At 41.7% G+C, this 23,606-nt stretch overlaps 1 protein-coding gene across 1 annotated transcript in view; it reads left to right on the forward strand.

Moving 5' to 3' along the window:
* The first annotated feature begins 4,119 nt into the window (after positions 1-4,119).
* Positions 4,120-23,606, forward strand: part of LOC136425870 (C3 and PZP-like alpha-2-macroglobulin domain-containing protein 8) — an 83,486-nt gene continuing 63,999 nt past the window's right edge. Inside the window, exons 1-5 of the mRNA XM_066414801.1 lie at positions 4,120-4,402; positions 7,002-7,162; positions 10,681-10,703; positions 16,005-16,040; positions 16,624-16,768. Coding sequence (XP_066270898.1) covers positions 4,317-4,402; positions 7,002-7,162; positions 10,681-10,703; positions 16,005-16,040; positions 16,624-16,768 — 451 coding nt within the window. The 5' untranslated portion in view covers positions 4,120-4,316. The remainder of the gene's footprint in view (positions 4,403-7,001; positions 7,163-10,680; positions 10,704-16,004; positions 16,041-16,623; positions 16,769-23,606) is intronic.

Consider the following 23,606-nt stretch of genomic DNA (forward strand, 5'->3'; position numbering starts at 1 on the left):
GTCAAAGTGGAACTGGGCTTGGACAAATTGAGATGTATAACGTTATGTCTGCTTGTATTGCATACCCGGTAAAGCGCCTCCTGGCGAAACGCACCAGGTTTGCACAGAACAGCACAAGCTGCATATCAGAACGGATATACAGTCAAACCTGCCCATAGTGGTCACTTTTTGTCGGTCCCTTGGATTTTTCCCATTGACGTAATCATTAAGAATTCGTCTATAGCGGTATCTGCCCAACGCGGTCGCGGCCACACGGTTTTCGGTCCCGCGGGTCTGGAAACACTGCCGAAAACGGTCACGGCGCATGGTCGCCACAAGATTTCTTTCAAATCTCGGCAGAAAAATATTGTCATTATACTTTTTTTTATAGCAGTGTTACCCATGAAAATATTGCCTATGGTTTTATTTTGCCCCTGGTGAGGGTTTTGAATTTCCAAAACCGCTAAGACGCCAGAAATTTGCAGACAAAGAGAGTCTCTTGCGCGGTACATGTTGCCGACGCTTTGTTTACTTGGGTTACTTCACTAGTAGTAGCATGGGCGAGCAGTTTGCTCTAAATTATACAGACGCCTTTTATCCTCTACAAAAAGGTTTTAAAGTCATCAAATCTTTGTTTATGTGTTATCTTCATTCAAAGAACTTCTTTGACGGAATAATTTTACATATCGTACTATCTAAACGTAGAGTAAAATCCTTACCCACACCTACATTATAGTAGACTATCCCAATGACCCTATGACCTCAGGCGCCATTTTGTTTTTCCCCCGCCGTCAAGGAATCCAACCTAAACAGGCTGATCTTACCGTGATATTCCGCAATTTTTTGCCGATAGATAATGTCACCACGCAATTGAAAATGACACGGTTGTCTTCGGCAAAATTTTAAGTCGCATTTGCTCCGGTTTGGGGGCGGATCGATGGATCGACTTGGACTAATAATATGCTTGTGGAAAAATCGAGACCGACCAAAATCAGTCATCTTGAGCGGCGATCGTCGTCTTGTGGAAGTGGTCGGTAGACCAAGTTTGACTGTACACTGTACATGTATAGCATGTGAATAAATGTTTTTCAGTGTGGCCCTTATTGCTCGTGGTCAAAATCAACCGTTTCTATAGAGCGGCCACCTGTCCATAGCGGTCGATTTTGACCAGTCCCTTGAGTGACCGCTATAGGCAGGTTTGACTGTAGTTAAACCCAACTACACCGGGAGGAACCCCTCCTTTTTTTGATAAGTGTGATGCGTTAGTTTACGTACGTGCTTGAGGTATGACTCTCCTCAAACATGGGACATCATTTAACGTCATATCCGAGGGACGTCCTTAACCAAAGTTAGTTTCTTTTTAAACTGACTGAAGTAAGGATGTTCGTGTAAAGTATTTTTGCAAAGGGCACAACCTCGGGCATGTCAGGGGGTTCAAAGCCACGACCTCTGGGCGCCGGCATTGTGGGCTAAACACCCTTTCATTATGCCGCTGTAAATGCATTCAAGTTCGCGTGGTTTTTATTTCGCGCTAAGGGGAAAATGGAGTGTTTGCGGTGGTTTTCAGTTCGCGGCAGTGCTATAGTCACACAAGCTGCTACGTACTTTATTGAACAAAATGTTTAGAGTGGCTTGAAGTTCGCGGTGAAACGGTCACCGCGAAAACCGCGAATACAAGACCACCACGAACCTTTGAGTTTTTTCATTTACAGTACAGTATCTATAGTTACCAATTTCAAACACCATTTGATACGATTTGTTATGGAAAGCTGAACGGATGTTTAGCCTCAATTTGGGGTTTCGTATAAAACAGAGCGCCGCCTTTCGTTTTTTGTTTGAACTGCATAGAAACATGGGACAAAAGTTTTATCTGTGAAGCCTGCGTGCCGTCATAACGGTTTATCGGGGCTATAGAATTTCATAGCGCCCCCCCCCCTCTCCCCTCACCAACTAGAGTTTGGGAGCCCCTGCAAGCTAAAGGAGGCACCTAGGCTATCTTCTGAGTTGACGACGAAATGTAGGTCATGCGTACTGTTGAAACTAAATATATTTTTTACATTCTTTAATATTCCATGTTTAAATCATAGAATGCCTTTTTTTATTGCTGATTGAAGTTGGGACATTTTGGACAGCTAGTTCACATAATGTTGAAATTCTTTGATGTTTTCATTCTATGAGTTATAAGACAACGACATCCAGTATATTAATAGCCAAGTTAATTAAAAGCGATCGCGGAATGAAATGGATTTTTGAACCACAAAACCTTCTTGACTTTAGTGTAACTCTACTAGAAGGTGTGCATATGTAATGCAATGGTCAAAATTAGGAAAAGGGCTGTCAAGTTTATGGGCTGTTTTGTGCCCCCCCCCCCCCCCCCCCCCCCCCCCACACACACACACTCCACAGCATAATGCATACTTTATCATTACAGAGCGGTAAATTTAATACAGATTTCAAAGAATACTACGTTCCATGTATTTGTTTTGCTGACATTTTGAAATTCTTCGCTGTAAAGCCAAATTTCCTGAGTTGAGAGTGTTCTGACATTCCGGACGTGTTTAGACTGAAAATACGTCTTACACTAACAAGACGCATTTACTCTAACAAGGTATGTTTATACTATCCAGGTGGACCGTTTAACAAAGAACATACTGTTGTACAAATGAAAAAAGAAATATTTCCCTGTTTGGTAGTTTTATTTTTTACGAAAATTGCGTTGAAGAAACCTACTTGGATGAAGATTTTATTTAATCAATGCAAAGACGTGTACCCTCTGTCCACTAGCGGCTGACCAACTATTGGACGGATCGCTAAAATAATTTCTAAGACAAAATGCGATGAAAAAAATTCTGTGTGCTTTCTTGTCTTTCAAATCATATTTTTGCATCGTGCATTATATTCCAATTATAAAACCAAGGGTCACACAAATACAACGTCAGCGATCGCCCCTACTTAAAACCCCTAGAACTACAAAGGGGTTCTAAGTAGGGGATATTAATACCAACTTTGTATGATGCGCATTTTAAAATATGGAGATACTCTAACTAAGCACAGAAATCACAACATTTGGGCAATTATTGGGCTGTAACCCACTGTACATACCCCTCGAGGTTTGCACATGTTGTAATGGGAATAGTTCATTTTTACAATGGGGGTGATTTGGGAATAGTCTATATCTGTGTGGATAATGGATTTGGGGTTCAGATATTGACTGAATTGTCTTTTGACCTCAAAGTACTTATACTTTAAGGCATTAAGTATGTTTGCTAGCATACCTTTATACTGGTTTAGCACATAGTCATGGTACAAAATTCAGGGGGTATGTATAGGGGGCTGATATTGAAAAAATAACCACATGTTAATACTTTTTACCTTTTCATATTCAGATATATGATATATGATATAAAAAAAAAAAGAATAGACCGTCTCCATATTTCTAGGTGCGTAGTTCAGCAAAAACTGCACTTTTTGCGAATAGTACCACCCCTTATTCTAAGGAGGGTAGGCATGGGGGTCCTGACAACTCTTTACGTTGAATTGCGAAGAACCCACTACGTATCACATTAAATACAAGGAAGACAATTACGCAAAATCTGTACGCCTTGCTACGAATTGCATGCGTAAGGCGACTTTCCCCACGACTTACGGGGAGGCAAAATTGGCTGCCTACGCCTTCTAAAAGTAGTCCGGCATGTTGTTACAACAGCTGGAAACACGGCTATAATAGGCCAAATGAAGGGTTAATACTCCAAGCCCATTGCCTCTGTGTTTAAAGGGTGACCCCTGGAGTTTGAGGTCAAGGTACCCCGGACCGCAACCGCCGATACACACGTGTGCCGCTCGTGTAACTACCTCCCCCGCCCGCGGGGCACGCTGGGAAGGCACTTAACCCTCGGTAATGAATCACATATAAAGCTGATCAGAAGAACCGCTCGGATCAGTCCATCTGATTTCTTAAGGGGGGACTGACTGGAATTTGTTCAAAAAATTATTGTCTAGAAGTCACAACCCACAAACGGTTTAGATGCAATTTACCTGTGGTGGATATATGTCAACTCCTTACGAAGATAAAATAATAGGGGTGGCTATGGTTGTAGAATATATAAAAATGTGGACGACTCCACCATTCAAAGAGGGGAGTCCAACTTGAGAGCACCTTATCCAGTTGGTTCGGGAGTCTTCTGTCTTCCTTCGCGGGGACTTACCGCTCGTCCCAACAATCTCGAACATCCGTGACGTAACATTGACGTCACTTCCTGTCCTTGGAGTTCTCCGTGAGATTTGTGGAAAGCCGGGATTTCTGCGGAGAGAGGCGAGCGTGTTGGCTGCGGACGGGGATGGCTCCGAACAGACTGACCTTGCCTCTGGGGCTACCATGTCTTCTCTTCGCCACGCTTCTGGGTTCAGCCGCGGCAACCAGCAGGTGGGGGCATTTGGTACTTATTTAGCGGCTCCCCACATTTCCTACCTCGGGGTTTAACGAGCTTTTTAAGAATGTACAACGCTTTTCTTTCCAAACACACTGAGAGAGAGGGGAAAAGCACCGGGGGGAAGGGACAGATTTGTTTGCTATGTAGCTAATCTGACGGGACGATAACAGAAGGCAATCAGTATTCGGTAAACATCAGATTGAACATTTGACACTTGCACTGTGCGAACTGACTGTAACATTCAAACAGAGGGTACTTTAAATAACGTTCTAATGAATGACGTAACGCCTAGATCTACAAGTTTACCTCTTTTCCCCCAAGACTTTAACACGAAGTATATTTCTTACCTGTCTGTAAACACTCGAAGGTGTTAACGCAGCTGATTAATAAGTGACTATGTCTGGAGGGGTATCTTAGACAAGTCCTGTTTTTGTCGTGGGAGCGTAGAACAGGATAGAAAACATGTTTCTCTAAAGATAGTTGTGTAATCTAGGCTTGTACAATGTTTGCCCCCCAAAGCCCCTATAATCTAGTAACCACACAAACTTATCCCTTGTAAAAACCTCTGCCTATTTTGACTTTTTATGCGGCGTGGGGATCTTTGGAATCGGAGGTCAGGGGTCAGGTTTAACTCGTTACTGCTGACAAAGACGTTTTTGAGCTGCGCGAAAGAAAGTTGTCGTAAACAGGAGACGACTTTTGAAGCCATGTTGCGTCCGGAATTTTAACCAATAACAACAACAAAGACAGCGGAAAGAACTGAACGCATTAGAGTATATGTATATGGCTGCTACTAGGCACACAATATGTGTTTTTGACTGCAGTGGTTACAGAAATATTTTTCTTAGAGTGTACAATACTGTTTCTTTACATGGAAATTGAACTTAACCAATAGCAAATTGAGCCCGTCATATTAGGGTTCGAATCATCGCGTTTTCTACTATACTTGTGTGTAGACGTGTGTTTGTATTTAGGTAACTGTGGTGGTAAGGTGTCGGATAGCTAGAGGATTAGACGGTCCATACATATTCACATTTATATAGCCGTGTTTGCCGTCCCATCGTAAGACCTCGTTTTATTTTGAAAAGTTTATAAAAAGAAATGCAACGGCGTGTCTAAATTTCTTTCTAACGTTGCAAACATTTTAATAGCGATGCTGTAATAACAAATACGATGTCTCGTAGTGTATATCTAGTAAATCTAGTAAAACTACGTTGTCGAAAATCATGAAAATATTTAGCATTCTAAAAGGATAACAGAAAGCGCCTTGACATTGGCACACACCCGGCAGCCTTGTCCTTCATAGGGCGACCTTGACCGTGAACTTAGTGTGCCGGCTCTGACGACAAGACAGGAAGTCATGGTCGCCGTGTGACATTCCTTCTCGCATACCTCATCCGCTCACATACATGTAGACGGTTAGATAGTGCAGTCTTTCTATCAGTGAAATGGTTGAGATGTATAATGCCTTGCACGCTAATAGAATGACACCGGTTAATTAGTTAGGAGCCGGCAGCTTACATAGCTTGCGTGGAAACAACGCGACACAGAAAATTAGTCCCTTTTTTCAGCACGCACGCACGCACGCACATACACACACATGCACGAACACACGCGCATGCACGCACACACACACACACACACACACACACACACACACACACACACACACACACACACAGACACATATATATACACAAACACGCACACACACACACGCAGACACACACAAAGACATACACAAATACACACATACACACACACACACACAGACACACACACACAGACACACACACACACACACACACACAAACACATTCGAACACAGACTCACACAGAACTGAATGCCGAACAATCAATTCAATACAGAAATACAGTACTTGTCATTTCAATATAAGTCGACAAGGAAGAAATATGAAATAGAAATCCCAGCTGATAGTCATGTTCAGTTAAGAGATGTACTATATTTGTAACATTACAAAAATTGCTTACCAGGAGCCAACCGACGTGAAATATGCCCTACACTGAATTCGAGAATCATTGCGGGGGTAAGATATCAAAGCAATTCAAATCGAAAAGTTAATACCTTTAACGTCTTCCCACCTCTACTGAAAGGTGGCATATATAAGAGTAAAAGTAAATTCATTAGATCATCCATCTTTTAATCAATTGATTGATCAATGTATCGATTAATAGATTAGTTAATTGATTGATTAATTCATTCATTTGTCCATTGACTGGTCCATATTATTCATTCATTCATTAACCCATTCATTCATTCATCCATCCGTTCATTCACCCATTCATCCATGTATTCATTCATTCACTCAGCCCTGGAACGGGTAACATGGTGGTGGCTCCATAATGCTCATAATAGGTGTCACTTCACTCACCCACCCACCCACCCACTCACTCACTCACTCACTCACTCACTCACTCACTCACTCACTCACTCACTCACTCACTCACTCACTCGTTAACTCCTTCCTTCCCTAAGCCTTGGAGCGGTTTACATGGCGGCGGCTCCCATGATGCTTATACTGGGTGTCACTTAAGTTTTTTACTCATTCATTCATTCATTCCTTCCCTCAGCCCTGGAGCAGGTTACATGGCGGTGGCCCCCATGGTGTTCAGACCGGGAGTAGAAGAAGTGATCAGCATCACGATGTTTAACGTCAGCAGTCCTGTCCACGTGGAAGCCACCGTGCACATAAACAGGGCTAGCGTGGCCTCTGCCGCCGAAACAATCACAGGTCAGTATGAAATTCTTTTAGTTTTTGTGTCCGTGAAAACGGAGGTTTTGTCCTCAGTTGGTGTGCTTGTTTATCAAGTTGTGACAGTGGTGTGTGTCCGTAGTTCCGCAATTGGCGTTTGAATGCAAGGCGCGTCGGGGAACACTAACAGGAAGTTAGGTCAAAGTAGCAAGAAAGGTCTCAGAAAGATTGCAGGAGATAGTTTCCCCCATCTCCTGACAGAGAGAAATATTGGCCCGAACAGGATATTTTATCCATACTAGTGTACTGAATATAATTCGTTTTCGCTGTATCTGTTTGTTATGTTCGTGTGAGCCCGTTTTTTTTTTTTAAACACTGTCAGAAGAGTGGCAGGAAATGGGTTGAAAGATGATGTCACCACAAAGGTTAAACTTGCGAGGGTGACAGAAAGTATCAGACAAGACAGGTCATTGGGTCAATGGAAGAGACTACTAATTTGCAGGAGGGTACTGTTTTTGGTCTATTTCTGTTTTCGCAGAGTGACAGGAAATGATAAATGGACACACGCAATGTTAATAAAAACCTAATTTGCATAATCAATGAACTTCAATTAAACAAGACATACGAGACATTCTAAATTGCCGAGGTTTGGAGCGGCTGCCATTCGTTGGTAATTCAGGCGGCCTCAATGCGTCAATTGACCCAGGTGTGGCTATAAGGCTGCAAGGTTTGAACCATCCACTCCGCGAAGGACCCCCACCCTTTTCAATAAGTGTTTGTGACGTACCCGAAGTGTGGCTTTCCTCAAACACAATTCAGCAAAATGCTTCGCATGGAAACAAATCTGTGTTATTGTATAGCATTGTCTTTAACTTACCTTTGTGAAGGACAGCAAGTATATCAGCTCGCTAAAGTTTTTTTCCGGAGAAGGTTGCGTTCTTGTCTGTTGATTCGTGGTGGTTCTGGACATGCGAGGTTATAAACCTATTGCATATGGAGAGGGTTAAACAAATCTTGAGAATTGTCAAGGTATTTATGATGCTTTGTCCAGACCAGTTATATAATTATGGACACGTATAGTCGAATGACAGTCGAAGTATGTCAGCTCGCTAAAGTTTCAACGATCTCCGTCACCTTCTTAAGGAAAAATGACCCCCGTTTCAGTCACGTGACAATGCTTCCCAGAAGTCTTTACTCCGCCATGTCCTGGTTTGGTCAAGATCGGTGGTAGTACGCATGTTCACGCTAAATAAGATTGCGTTCTTGTCTGTTGATTCGTGGTGGTTCTGGACATGCGAGGTTATAAACCTATTGCATATGGAGAGGGTTAAACAAATCTTGAGAATTGTCAAGGTATTTATGATGCTTTGTCCAGACCAGTTATATAATTATGGACACGTATAGTCGAATGACAGTCGAAGTATGTCAGCTCGCTAAAGTTTCAACGATCTCCGTCACCTTCTTAAGGAAAAATGACCCCCGTTTCAGTCACGTGACAATGCTTCCCAGAAGTCTTTACTCCGCCATGTCCTGGTTTGGTCAAGATCGGTGGTAGTACGCATGTTCACGCTAAATAAGATTGCGTTCTTGTCTGTTGATTCGTGGTGGTTCTGGACATGCGAGGTTATAAACCTATTGCATATGGAGAGGGTTAAACAAATCTTGAGAATTGTCAAGGTATTTATGATGCTTTGTCCCGACCAGTTATATATGGACACTGTACAGTGCAGCGCTAGCGGTCAACTGGATGCAATGCGTAAAAGAGGACCATTTATTTAGAACATCTCGTTCCGGTAATGTCATGTAAAATCTTTGACTTAAAAACATGATAGTCGATGTAAATTTTGTATACGTACTGTTCAGCCATGCTTACATGTCTGTCATATATAGGCCGAAGTAACGGTGGCAACATGGTAGGGGTTATTGATTTGGATCTGAAGTTGCGCCCTTGCATTGGGAAATGTATTTCAACCTATTTCCTCACCCATATAAAAATGAGTACCTAGCTTTGGTTAGGGACATCCCCTCGCATGGAACGTAAAGCTGGAGGTCCCGTGTTTGAGGAGAGTCACACCTCGAGCATCACAGAACCCACCATAGTAATCAAAAAGAGTGGAGGTCCTTCAAGAATTGAGTGTAACAATAAAATCTGAAGAGTGTTACGAAGGATGCCCCACCTGCGCCAATAAAGATAAGGTAGTTTACCTGTAATTCCTGATCAAAGAAACACCGACAGAGATAATTGGGGGAGTAAATAGACACTTCAGAAGCCTAAGCCCTTCGGTACACCGGTTCAGGGTATAAAACCTCTTGCTTGGTAAACTTTCTGTCGGTATTTTGGCACTTCATATAAATCAGACGAGTATGTTTGATTAACGCGTGTCAAACTGACCCTCTTGTACTGCTATTATGAAATATAAATGTTCTGTCTGCTGCAGCGTCGTAGATAGTTTAATTACTCCCCCTATTCCACTGAATGAAGACCATTGATCTATCGTTCGCAACCAAATTTGCCTTTGTATAACTTATGATCATCTAAGACACATCTGAGTAACGAGGCTGTTCAAGTGCCTTTTAACGCACTTGAGGTACCTCTCTTATCACGGTACCCCCATTTTACGTCCTTTCCGAAAGACGAACACAGCTTCAATTGGGATGCCCTTTCCCAGATTCGAATTGGATTCTCTCAATTAAAAACTAATTAAAGCTAGAAATGCCGACATTCGCTCGCGTAATGATCTAATCATAAGCTACATGAATGTGAATGTGTCGTTTATTGCGTGTGTGTTCCTGCAATGTGACCTCAGGTAACCCGAATGGAACACGTGTTAAATTGCCGACGACATAACTTGAAACGGAGAAAAGACTTTTGGCCCGTTTTTGGTCTCAAAATAGGCCTTTAAGTCACCAAAATGAGTCATTTTGAAGTGGTGTTTACCAAAACTGATTGAATTCCCTTGGGCACATGTTCAAGGCGAAGTTCAGGTCATATGGTTGAAATAGCAGGAAACAAGCCCAATATATATATATATACATCTTTGTCTAAAAATGGCCAAAAACCTCAATAAAATTTATGATTTTTAAAGGCCTTTATAAAAAAAAAACGTATGGGGGTATGTGTTCACTCTACCTGTATACCAAATTTCAGGTCATTTGATCCAAAAATGGAAAGGTTGAATCGATTTAAGCTTTTGCTTTAGAAGAAGAACACTGCTGTGAGACTATCAATATTGTTATATTATCATTATCATTATATAATTTTATCCCACTGCTGTGAGACCTTTAAATATCAAGAGCTTCTATAGCTAACCTGTGCTTAGCCCAGTGGGAAAAAAATGTACAATAAAGGTCTTCATTCGATATTCAATATCAATGATATTGCTTAGAATATCGAATTTTAGAAATCGAGGTGTAGATATTTTTATTAAAGGTTGTTCCTTTTAGGGAATTTTGTGCACTTTTCGTTATCAATTGCATCAAACTTCTCCCTCAAAGGTTTGAATCAGCTGTGTTTACGACTCAACTGACGTGTATTTTGTTATTTCTATCTTTTTCAGGAAAAGGAAGTTTACGTCTCAAGGTAGGACAAAGACTTTCTATTCTTACTAAACAAACATTCAAGACAGTTCAATTATCCAACTCAAGAAGAAGCAATTTTAGAACAATATTCTATAGTAACATCTCCGTATTCAAATTCATCCCAGCTGTTAAAAACAGCTTTTGCCATTTTTGTTTTCTTCTTCTGGAGTACTGTTTTTTCTTTTTTTTTCCAAAACGAGCATCCCTTCGACCTCCCCCAAAATTTGTTGAATGGGCTAGTCCAAGGTCAAGTCCGGTGTGCCTTCACTCAGCATTCGCCTATTGTCTTACCCTCTGTTTTTAAAATCATTACATCTGTACAAATAGTTGAATTAAAATCTCTTATTCTTATCACATGTTGTCTCGAAGTATCAGACTCTTTAGATATTTTGTCTTTCAAAAAGAAAATATGTAACTTGACAGTTGTCAATGGACTATGGATGATTGCGTAATCTATTGTGCTATTTAGAGCACATTTTGTCAATTTTTAACAGGGGTAGTGCCACGGTTTTCGACCTGAAGTGGTAATAGTTTAACGTCCCCAAGAGTGTTGTTTTGACACTTTGAGGTTCCAAGGTTCGCTCCTGTCAGTCTGAGCGGCAGAGGTCAAACCACAACTGACCGGGGGTCACGCCAAATCAGGTGATGGAAGGTCAACCACCTGTAAACTCGTACCCAGGGCATTGTGCTGCTGCACACATGCTTACGTTTTTTTTTTTTCTGTACCACACAACTGAAATAAAAAATTTCAAAACATATGGCAGAGTTTCTGGGACGAAATCATAACAAACTGCTGATACCCAATACAAGTTACCGCTCGATAATCTCCAAGCAGATGTAGGGGGGCACTGTAACGTTGACATGCTACAATCCGTGTACCAGCAAAAATGGCACAATAAAATAAAACGCTACGATCTACTTGAATGTCGCATATACAGAACAGGAATAAATCATAGTCGTACCATTTCATTGCTAAAGCTTAAATTTTGTTCAATCATTCAGCAGCTATGTTCTTCTCCGGTTCATACAACTTCAACTGTGTGGCCCAAGGGCTAAACAATCGGAGATGAGCACTACCTTATACTGTACACCGAGAGGTGCAGGAAGGATTTTAACTTAAACTTACTTAGATCTACTTCAGCATTCAAAAAGTCAGCCAGGTCACTTTAAAAAAAGATTTAAGGGCCGAATGGAACTCATTGCTTATTTGTTAACGCTAGTCCTTCCGTTTAGTTTGAAATTCTTTTTTTTACTCCACTTTTGGACAGTCATGGACGACGTGGCACTGCGCTCAAGTTTTCAATAACATATTTTAACAAATTATTTTGCCACATACAGAGAATGATGTACTAATTTTTACACCTGGGTTGAGTGAGAAAAGTGTAAGGTTCCTTTCCCAAGGGCACAACATCGGTGGTGTCATGGGATTCGAACCCAGGACCGTTGGGTTTTGGCCAAGCATCCTGCCGTTACGCCACACGACCCCACAATGCTTGAAATTGAAGAAGTGTTTCAATCAGACAAACACAGGAAACCTGTTCTGCAACACAGATAAAGTCAAGTACATCCCAGCGGAAATATGTCCTTGTGGTTTCCAGACGTGTGTTTGGACTAAACCGCGATACGGGTGGCTGCAGGCCAGCTGTAGGCACTCCACAGATACAGTATGTACCCATCTGAGTAATGATGCTGTTGTAGTACCTGTTAACGTACTCCGGGCAACTCCCTTATCAGGGGACCCCAATTTTACTTCCCTTCCGAAAGACGAGCACAGCTTCAACCCGGATCCATTCCCCAGATTCGAATCTGAGTCTCCCAGTTAAAAACAAATTGGAACTACTAAGGAAGGCCGACATTCGCTCGCAAGCAAATACAACATATTTCACTCCCTCCCCTTGCAAGACTGGACGTTTTGTAAAGATCTAATCATAAGCTACATAGATGTGAATGTGTCGTTCACTGCACTTGTGTTCCTGCAATGTGAACTCGGGTAACCCGAATGGAACACGTGTATGATGGGCCGTATGATGGCCAACGACAGAACGTGGAACGGGGAAATGACTTTTGGCCCTTTTTTTTCTCAAAATAGGCCTAAACGTCACCAAAATGAGTCATTTTGACGTGGTGTATACCAAGTTCCGTGGGCACATGTTCATTGTACCCCTATACAGAATTTCAGGTCATATGATTTGAAATACCAGGAATCAGGAGCGTGTGTTTGGACTACACCGCGATACGGGTGAGCTACAGTCCAGCTGTGGGCACTCCACAGATACAGACACATGTACGGGCGGCGTGAAGTGGCCTTCCCTCCGCCGGTGTTGCCGTGAGAGAGACACACCCGCCACTTGTTGGATTACATACAGATAACCCGGTTGAGGGAGAGAACTGGGCATGCGTGTTACTTGGGTAAAGTGTCGGCAATGTGTGTGGCGTCGTGTGGTGTAATGGATAGAACATTCGACTGTCAAACAAGGGGACCCGAGTTCGAACCCGGGCTGCCCCAAAGAATGTCTGAACATGCGCCCCGACGTTGTGCCCTTGGGAAAGGCACTTAACACGACTTTCCTCACTTCACTCAGGTGTAAATGAGTACCTAGCTCATCTAGGGTTAGGGACGTCCCTCGGATAGGACGTTAAATGGAGGTCCCGTGTTTGGGGAGAGCCACACCCCGCGCACGTAAAAGAACCCACCACACCTTTCGAAAAAGAGCAGGGGCATGCCCCGGCGTGAGTGGTTCAGTCCTTTAACCACACATGGGTTCGCCCTTAGTAATAGACTCCGGCTAGTTAGGCAACCCTGGCATGTACATGCTGAACCAATAAATAATTAAATAAATAAAGTGGGGAGCAAGTGAATACTTTCACAGTTCTTAGAGATAGCAGTGACAGCAATGAAAGAATTGAAAGAAAATCGAATCAAAGCAAAGGATAAGAGAGAAAAATATTCAAAAGTAGAAGAGATAGTAAGACCAGAAGGAGAGAGAGAGAGAGAGAGAGAGAGAGAGAGAGAGAGAGAGAGAGAGAGAGAGAGAGAGAGAGAGAGCACGGAAGGCAGAGAAAGAAGGAACTGATAGAAATACATAACATAGGTAGCGATAAACCCCCAAAGCCTTTTTGAGGCCATAAAAGCAGTGGGTTGTTATCCACTTTGTCTAGGGCACTGTATTGGAAGGTGGAGCCCATCCCTCTCCTTCCACCGCCTTTTACCTCCCCAACCGAAGTCAGGTATATTCATTTTTACACCCGGGTGGAGTTAGGAAAGTCGTGTTTAAGTGCATTTCCAAACGACACAACGTCTAGCCATTAATGCTACAAATTGACCTTACTATCGTGTGTCTGCTTGCCTAGCCTTTCGACCATTCTACACCAACATATATCACAGAATTTAAAACAAGGAAAAAGAGCTCAATTAACGTCCATTTTTATACCTGGGTGGAGTTAGGAAAGTCGTGTTTAAGTTCATTTCCAAACGACACAACGTCTAGCCACGAATGCCACAAATTGACCTTACTATCGTGTGTCTGCTTGCCTAGCCTTTCGACCATTCTACACCAACATATATCACAGATAAAACATGTAAAACAAGGAAAAAGAGCTCAATTAAGTGTGTCAGACCAAACCTAAGCCTTTCTCCAGTGTTGTGGATAAACATTATCTGGTGTTGGCATTGTAAAACTACAACTTTTTGTATGATAAGAACGCCATGCAAAAGCTGACGTCGTATAGTTCATTTGGGAAAATATTGACAATGAACGTCAGTTATGGTGTAGCAAAACTAAACAAATCGAGTTCCTCTCCATCGGATAGAAAACATCCGGCTTGTACATGAAAACCACCACTGTGTTGATGATATTTTGTGCAGGATCCGTCAAACCATTACACCAAGACTTAACATGGAGTCCGCCAACAAAAGGTTTTACAAAATGACGAAAATCCGCTGTTGTTTGTATGCCCTACCAGAATGACATTTAGATGTTCTGTCGGATTGAATCCATCTCGTGTCGTTACGGCTTTTAGTTAAACCCTCGTTTAGGGGAAAATCTTCGTAAACATTCAACTTCAAAGTCGCTCCCTGACCATAATATTTGTGAAGCTTCGGGTAATTTCTTTCACCCGGAGTTGACCTTTATCTGGTAAGCCTGTCCATACATCAGGTAATTTCTATACACGGACTTGACCTTTATCTGGTAAGCATGTCCATGCTTCAGGTTATTCCTTTAGCACGGAGTTGACCTTTATCCGTTAAGCCTGTTTCATCTTTCAGAGACCACAAAACAGGTGAACTAAGTAGTCTGCCAAATCTTGCCGCGATTACGTTATTCGAGGAGTATAAACGGATGATCTGAAATAACTATAAGAAAAGGTCAGCTTCGTTTTTGTTAGCTCCTTACGTTACATATCAATGGATTCGAACCAAACATCAGTCAATGAATAAAAAGACCCCTTGTACACAACAAAGTGATTCGACACTTTCGCGATTCTGACTGGTTGATATTGCACTGCAGCACAGGTGTCGCTGCTTATAGATGCGTTCCCAAATGCAAACTATTTACATTAATAAGTCATGTGATGTACTCCGCAAGGCAAGATAGCCAAGAAAGGTGATTAAAATGATAAACAAACCAGCTAAAATGATACTTAACCTAATTCGGTCCCTTTGTTTCTATGTACCTCTACATGGTATCACAGACGCTCTCTCTCTCTCTCTCTCTCTCTCTCTCTCTCTCTCTCTCTCTCTCTCTCTCCCTCTCTCTCTCTCTCTCTCTCTCTCTCTCCCTCTCTCTCTCTATCTCTCTCTCTCTCTTTCTTTCTCTCTCTCTTTATCTCTCTCTCTCTCTCTCTCTCTTTCGGAATTCCAACAAACTGGACACACCTAACGTTACCTGTCGCAAGAAGTCCCACAAAAACTCTGCCATCCCCGAGATAACTGAACTTTTGAACAAATTTCAATGAACAGTTTCCTCCGCACAAAACTTTTTGATACATCGTATCAGAATAAACCAATAGGCACTTCTTCTTACAAACGACTACATGTACATATATATATATACTGTTAATAGTGAAGTCAATGTAATTTTGTCAGCTCTAGCTCTGAGTTCAATTCTGATTTTAAGTTGTTCTAGTGTTTTAGGTATTCACTTATGAGCAAGGTTTTAATAAATACCAGTACTACATGTTTTGAATATACAAATGCCATGATGATTCAGACTCTTTCATTTAGAGTCTACGAACGCGGCATGTCTGATAAAGATTTCAAAGAAGATGTCTGACATTGTCTACTTTCTCTGTTTTTTTTTAGGTTCCCCATGACGCAAAAGGCAAGGCCACGTTAAAGGTAAAAGTTTCACTTGTCCAATTCTTACACATTGTCCAGCCCCCCTTTCTACCCCTTGTTTGCACCTGTTACTAACATTTGCGCAGCTGCTAATAATCTGCCCAAAGACGGGCTGAGCAGTATTGAAGATGATGATGATGATAATGATGAAGGTAGGGCGGTATTCACTTAGGCATAATACATTGAATACTTCAATCATATTTTCAAGGGTGCCCCAATGTTACTCTTCAAGCGGAGGTTCGGCTTCTGCGTGGTTTTTACGGCTTCTTGGGCGTTCTTGTCGGGCTTTCTATTTTGTCAGTTTTTCTTCTTATCCGCCGGCAACAAAAGCGCATAAAAAGACGTCAAAAATATGCCGGGACCAAACCTATGCTTGGAGAGTACCATATTGGGTTTAGCCGGTCTAAGAATGATTTGGATATGTGATTATGGTATCACCATACGGATGAGCGGCGTTGGAACAGACAACAAAAAAATTATCTAGAAAAAAAATCAATTTTGGGCTACAAATTTAACACTTCATTTTCGAAATAGGTAAATCTAGTTTATTTATATTATAAATTTTTCTAATGATTTTTTGCAGGTGTGTGGTAACTGCGCCCAAGCGGCTAGGGTAGGTGAAAGGGAGGTGTTCTTCTTTCACAACTCCACGTCGGTCATTATCGAGGAGAGGGGGTCGGCTGTCTTCATACAGACGGACAAACCCGTCTACAAGCCCGGTCAAACAGGTGAGCGCTTACGGGGACGGATGACTTCTGTCCTCTATTAAACATAATATTTGGTTCAACTTGGCTGACGTCCGTCACAGTGGCGTCGAAGGGCCGAGTTGCGTGGGCTAGAGAACTCGAGACAGAGAGGTTCGATTCGCGATCTTTCTGTCCTTTCCTCCGTCTACCGGGTACCCAGGTGTAGAAATGGAACCTGACTAAAGTTGGGAGGTAACGTGTATTAGAATGAGAGGGTTACGCTCCGCCTCCCAGTGCCATGCCCTAGACACACTGTCCCTACAACCTTAAAAAGACGACCATTGCCCTTTTACCATATGTACACCAGCAATAACTTTCAACATCTGCAAAGTACGAATTTATATTTCAGTGCATTCCCTTGCCTTCGATTGAAGATCCGGAAAGTGTCATGTGTTCTTTTTCCGCCGTCCTCATTTGAGGTGAAGCATTGTACTTTTTCGAGTGGCTAGTAGTGCAATATGCGACTTTGCTACAGCTCGCGTTGGGTTATTTTACGTGGAAAGGTTTGGCGCTTGAGGCTTACACCTGAAGTTCCTTCATACACCGGGTTGCCTGCTTTACGTCACCATCCGAAATGACGAATGCAATCCCATGCCGTTACCAGTGAGAGCTCATTCGCCTCCCCCCCCACAACAGTATGATGTATCCTTCTCAAATTTGTAGGGAGTGATGTTCATGTAAAGTTTTATAATTCCTAGAATTTTGGTGACGTTATGACGTAATATGACGTAATTATGACGTCATTGATGTGATTTTATTGCCTAAATAGGGAACTCCCGTAATATCTAAAGGTATTAAACAAAATGTATGTATTGTTGATTTTAAGGTATGTCGAGACATATTACGTAAATCTTAACTACCTTGACGTCAAAATGACGTCAGTAAATGACGTCACGTGTTGTTAGCGACCCCTTGGGATCCGCCATCTTGGATCGGCCATTTTGAAATTTTCAAAAATACTTTTTTTCCACTTATGACCCAAAAAAACACTAAAGATGGACTAGAAACGTTAATGTAAATGTTTCTGGTACAGAAAATGTTACGTAGTGACGATTTTGAAGGCGAAAAAGCCTGTTGATACCTAAAATAGTGTAATGGTCCGCCATCTTGGATCTTGACCGATTACGTCATCAAATTAGCATAAATCATGAGTATTAAATCATGAAAGTTACATCTAATAGGGTTAATACGCAGTCTGGATAGGGTTGATACGCAACGAGACTTTGACGTGCTATAGTTTCTCCGAGCGGCACGTGCCACGCATGTTTTCAGTCCTTGTATTTCCTCTACATGACGATAACTTTGTTAGCGTTAGATAGAGGTCCGCTAGTTGGCTATGCCAGGAATCTCAAGTAGCTGGAAAAGAGAGCATGTAAAAAGGAGAGACTGCTCAAGAGAATGGGTATCGTGAATTTTTGGGATCCTGTGGCGTAACGGCAGGGTGTTCGACCCAGAACCAAGCTGTACCGGGTTCGAATCCTCTGACGCCACTGATGTTGTACCTTGGGAATGGCACTTTACACGACTTTCCTCACTCCTCCCAGGTGTAGAAATGGGTATATAAGTTCTTTAAAATAAATCTTGAGTGCCACGACGTTCTTGTCTGTCAAGTGAAGTAAAAAAAAATACTGGGCCCACATGCGAAGGCATCAATTCAACTTTTAAGCGTTTACGGGAGACAGTTTAGGAAAAGTGGGGCACAGAGGAACATTTATTGCTTTAGACATTCTTTGAATATCTGGGCCACGCCACTCGAGTGTTTGACTGTCGTTCTTTCTTCGTTATATCAACCTAGCGGTCCCGCATATCGACTAGAGTATGTCCGGAATGTTTGGTAACTAGAAGTGGGTGGATGGAGGGATGTCAACATTCGCAGGATTCCAGGCACTTTACGAGTGTTAAGGATCATCTCGCATACTTCATGATTGCCGTTTCGAATGTTCCTCCACACAAAGACAAAAATGGAGTACACGTATTTTGTTAGTCTTTGTTTGTTTGTGTTGTTTACTTTTTGAAGCTCTGGTCTCATATGTAACACGCACACACGCACACACACACACACACACACACACACACACACACACACACACACAAACACACACACACACACAGATAGACAGACACACACGCACGTACACATACACAAGCACACACCTTTTTCAGTTTGTTTCTATGCTTAGTGATGTGTCGTTTCCAGTAGCAGCCATACCATGAGTCATACATGTCAACCTCCTCACAATCAAACAGCTTGTTTTACAGTTTGTTTACCAACATGCCCGGTAAACTGACTGGGCTCTTTTTAATTTTATCACTGAAAAACAATCTGAAAGAGAATGTTTAGTTTACGCAGCGCGACGAGTGAAATAAACAGACGGAAAACAGACTGTAGTCCGATCATGATGCGGTCTGCTTTCGACAAACATGTTTTTATCGTTTCTGTTGCCATTTACGTTAGAGATCCGGTCAGCTTATGACTCATACCGGGAAAAACAAACTTCGTGCCAGAATTCTGTAATGATATATGTGTGCATATGACATGTTGTGCATTTCATATTTCTTTTGAAATGATAATTTTAAACATTCATGCCACTTCTGAATATAGATTTAAGATGTTCTTTCGTGTAAATTTTGAAAATGTTCGCTTCAACCCTCTTCGTGTACGTAGGTCATACGTGTTTTCATGCATTTCATTATTCTTTTCAAATGATAATTTGGAATGTCCATGCCACTTCTGAATATGAATTTAAGATGTTCTTTCGTGTAAAGTTTGAAAATGTTCGCTTCAACTCTCTTCGTGTACGCAGGGCATGCGTGTTTTCATGCATTTCGTTCTTCTTTTCAAATGATAATTTTGAACATTCATGTCACTTCTGAATATGAATTTAAGATGTTCTTTCGTGTAAAGTTTGAAAATGTCCGCTTCAACTTTCTTCTACTGTAGGCCATGTGTGTTTACGTGTCGGTAGCTCGTTGTGATGCTTTACTAGTGTTTAGATAACACGGCATGTCACGCCACTGAGTCAGAAATCTCAAGTTCCTAAGCACTCCCACTAGAAGTTTACAGCGTACTTCTGTTGTTGATAAACACGCCCGGCCAAACAACCCGCAGCGCAGTTTCTTTTATCTATTAGGGGTGGTGTCAGTGACATTTCATACGACATTTAACACGATTACTGTAAAGCCTACTCTCCAAGCAGAGGAGGGGTTCCGGCTGTTTTTTTGACGCGTTTTTAGGCGTTTTTGTCGGGCTTTCTAATTTGTCATTTTTTTTGGTCTATTATATAATTGACAAAAAAATGACAAAGTATAAAGCCTGACAAAAACGCCTAAAAACACGTCATCGAAACCCCTCCTCTGCTTTGAGAGTAATAAAGCCCCCCTCTCACTGGACCCGCGGCACGCTTGCGGCGTCGCTGAGTCCTAAACTGGATTTGTGTTGCCCTTGAGTTTATAATGGGACTATCATTCAAAACGTACAAGTATGACGAAAAAGACAACAAAACAAACGAAGCTTCAAAACATTCGTTTTTTTGTCGATAAAATTCGTTGAATGCTTTGTCCATTAGATCGGCCGCAGCGACGCCGCCAGCGTGCCACGTGTCCAGTGAGAGGGGGGGGGGCTTTATACATGCAGAGAGCATGGGAGCCTAACTAAGACGACACACAGGCTACAATTCTGTAGTTTGTAAAGACACAAAAGCTATACAAACGAATTGAAAATCCGCTAGAATGTACTGTTTTCATCGGGCGCAAAAGAAAGGTGGGGTCGTGTGGCGTAACGGCAGGGTGTTCGACTCAGAACCAAGAGGTCCCGAGTTCAAATCTCCCTGACGCCACCGATGATGTGCCCTTGCAAGGCACTTTACACGACTTTCCTCACTTCGACCAGGTGTATAGAAATTTAAATGGGTATGTTGTTATCTGTACGTGGCACTGTTAATATGACTTATAAAAACTTGAGTGCAGTGCCACGTCGTCCTTGTCTGTCTAAAACCGAAGTACAAAAAAAAATACGGAACATATTACATTTATCACAAAGGCTAGATTAAAAGCAGAGTCAATTCATTACGACTCCCGCTCAAGAAAAGCTTTCAAAGTCTTTCCAACATACTGTTGCAATTCTTGAAACCTATGGTTCCAAACACACAGTAAATAGCCATATAGAGTGGTAACCGTAAAATAACTTGGTTGCACTGGTTAATGTAGAAAAGTAATCAAAAGAGGTCTTATGAAAACTAATATGATATGATATGATATGTTATGATATGATATGATATGATATGATATGATATGATATGATATGATATGATGTGTGGGGTCGTGTGGCACTTTACACGACTTTCCTCACTCCAACCAGGTGTAAATGGTACCTGGCTTCGGTTGGGGAAGGTCGTATTATGATCACCTGGTGGCGCCGAGTGGCAGCCGCCCAGACCCTTGCGACAGTTCCACAAAGTGCAAGTGTGGACAAAATATGTATATGTTGCGAAACCTCTAGCCCCTGCATCAATTCAGCGCTAGAAAGGCTGCCATTGCGGGTAATTTCTGACCAATAAAAGCTATTATTATTATCATCATTATTTATTATTATCATTATAAACAGAACCAGTACCCTTATTGAAGTGAGGTCGCTCGAAAGTGAAGCAAGCCCATGCCTTTTTTTACAGAGCACGTTGAACACCTTAGACATACCCGGTTCTTATCAAACACACAAACACAGTGTTGAGAGTCTTGTCAACATTAAGTATCGCACAGAGGCCTCTTGTGTCACTCAAGTCGTTCCTTGGTTTACAAGTTAGCATATTGTGTATCATTGCCCAGATGCTTAGCGCCACTTCAAAACAAACTGGACTTTGTCATAAAGATCCGGACACACACACAAACACGTACGTGCGCACACACGCTAGCAAACACGCTCAAAACAATATCTCTATGAAAAAATTCAATTTTCATGGAGATAATGGGGAGACGCAACAGTTAGCGCCTGCGCCTAGTAAAAACCAGGGTTAAAACCATTAAAAATCCTTTCTTGGTGGGATTTTTTTGTGAAATCTGGGCAGTATAGGAGTGGCTGTGGTAGGATAGACTCTGTATTTGCTGAATCAGTTCAAGGTCGCAGAACACAGTATTTCTCCGCGACTCCGGAGTCTATGACGCGGGTACAAAATGTAGTGCGGTCCAAACTCTTGAAGACTGGTTAGAAAGCTGTATGCGTAAACTGTGCTTTGTGGTGTAGAAATACATGTATCTCGGCTTTTAGACTGTAGGATTTGGATAGTGGACCTTTTCCGCTTTGTGTATAAATGTGCCTTCTTGTGCAACCGCCTCACGGGGTCACGCTGTTTCAAAGTGGGCTTGAGGAGCGGATACGCCGACAGAATTTTTTTTCAGTTATTTGTAGGTTGTATCCTAAACTCAAACGTATTCGTTTTTCGTATTTCTCAAGTGCATCGCTCTATAATATTTACCACGTCGAAGGCAAACACCTTGCGGCCTTAACTATAGAAATACCCATAGGCCGAAAACTGTGTTCAGCTACCTCAGATAAATGGTCTATCTCTACCTTGTGGGTTTTGCACCCCCCCTGATATAGTGAGATGGTCTTCAACTGGGTGTCTGAAGCCTGTAGGGCCTATCCACTCTATATTGCTACAGCTAACAATACATTTTAGTTTAATTGCCTTTTATATCAAACTGCCCCTTTAACGAACTGAAAAGAGCAATCTGAAGAAGCCACTAAAACTTTTTGTTAACCTCACAAAGCCACTCCTTACAGAAAAAAGAGGACAACTCGCCGCCAAAATAGTTATGACTAGGGTTCCACGACCTCATACCTTCGCCAAATTATTTTGACCTTTATGATTGACGTATTTGGAGTATCAATCATAAATCATACCAGCTGATAGTATTCACACAAATAACTGAAGTTGCCCAAAGTATGAGCTTAACAAAGAAGGTTATGCTTAAACTTACCACCCATTATGCAAATGAGGTCTTTATTAGCATGATTTGATTCAATGATGTTCACATTCACATAACTTCCAAATCATGACCATTCATCAAGCCCATATTGAGTTATAATACGTTTTCATTTATTATGCAAATGAGGTCTTCCTTTGCATAGTTGATATCTATTGATATTTCTCTCTTCCTCAGTTACATATGTCACATGTACCGCTGTTATTCGTCAGTGACTAAGCATAGGACTGGAAAACCAGGTTTTATACCAAAACTCTGAATAGGTATGTTAATGAGGTTAAGACAATTTAGGATGTCGTGACGTAGTATTCAAAAGATGTTGATTTTAGGCTAATAGTTCAATTCGCTACTGTTGTTTTAGTACAGTAACTAAATGTTGTTCGTCCGGGGGTGGGGGGCGGTGGGTAGCGCATTATCCCAAGTGCCTGGAAGTTTCACAATCTTATCCAGTTGCTTGAGGTACTATTTTTGGCGTATCTTACTACCTGGATGTCTAACCTTCATCAACGTATCAAGGACAACTCGTATTTTACTGATTACAACAAAAAAATCAAACCAAGAAAGCTTTACTTGTATTCCGTAGTGATTTTTATTGTGGTCATTATCATCTTGTACAATGCCGTACCGTATACTGTTTCTAGATACTGTTACATGTTGAAATTATACCTTGGGTAAGAACTAGGAAATACGACTTTATTATCTTTAATAAAATCATTCATATCCCATAGAACTGTTGTTGTGTAAGTAAGTGAGAACTGTTGACGGGTACATTCCATTACCAGGTTATATATCAAAGAACGTTTAGTTATCAACATTCTTTTAACACAATAATAGGATATTC

This window comes from Branchiostoma lanceolatum, chromosome 19 (genome assembly GCF_035083965.1).
Source record: "Branchiostoma lanceolatum isolate klBraLanc5 chromosome 19, klBraLanc5.hap2, whole genome shotgun sequence".
Classification (NCBI taxonomy): domain Eukaryota; kingdom Metazoa; phylum Chordata; class Leptocardii; order Amphioxiformes; family Branchiostomatidae; genus Branchiostoma; species Branchiostoma lanceolatum.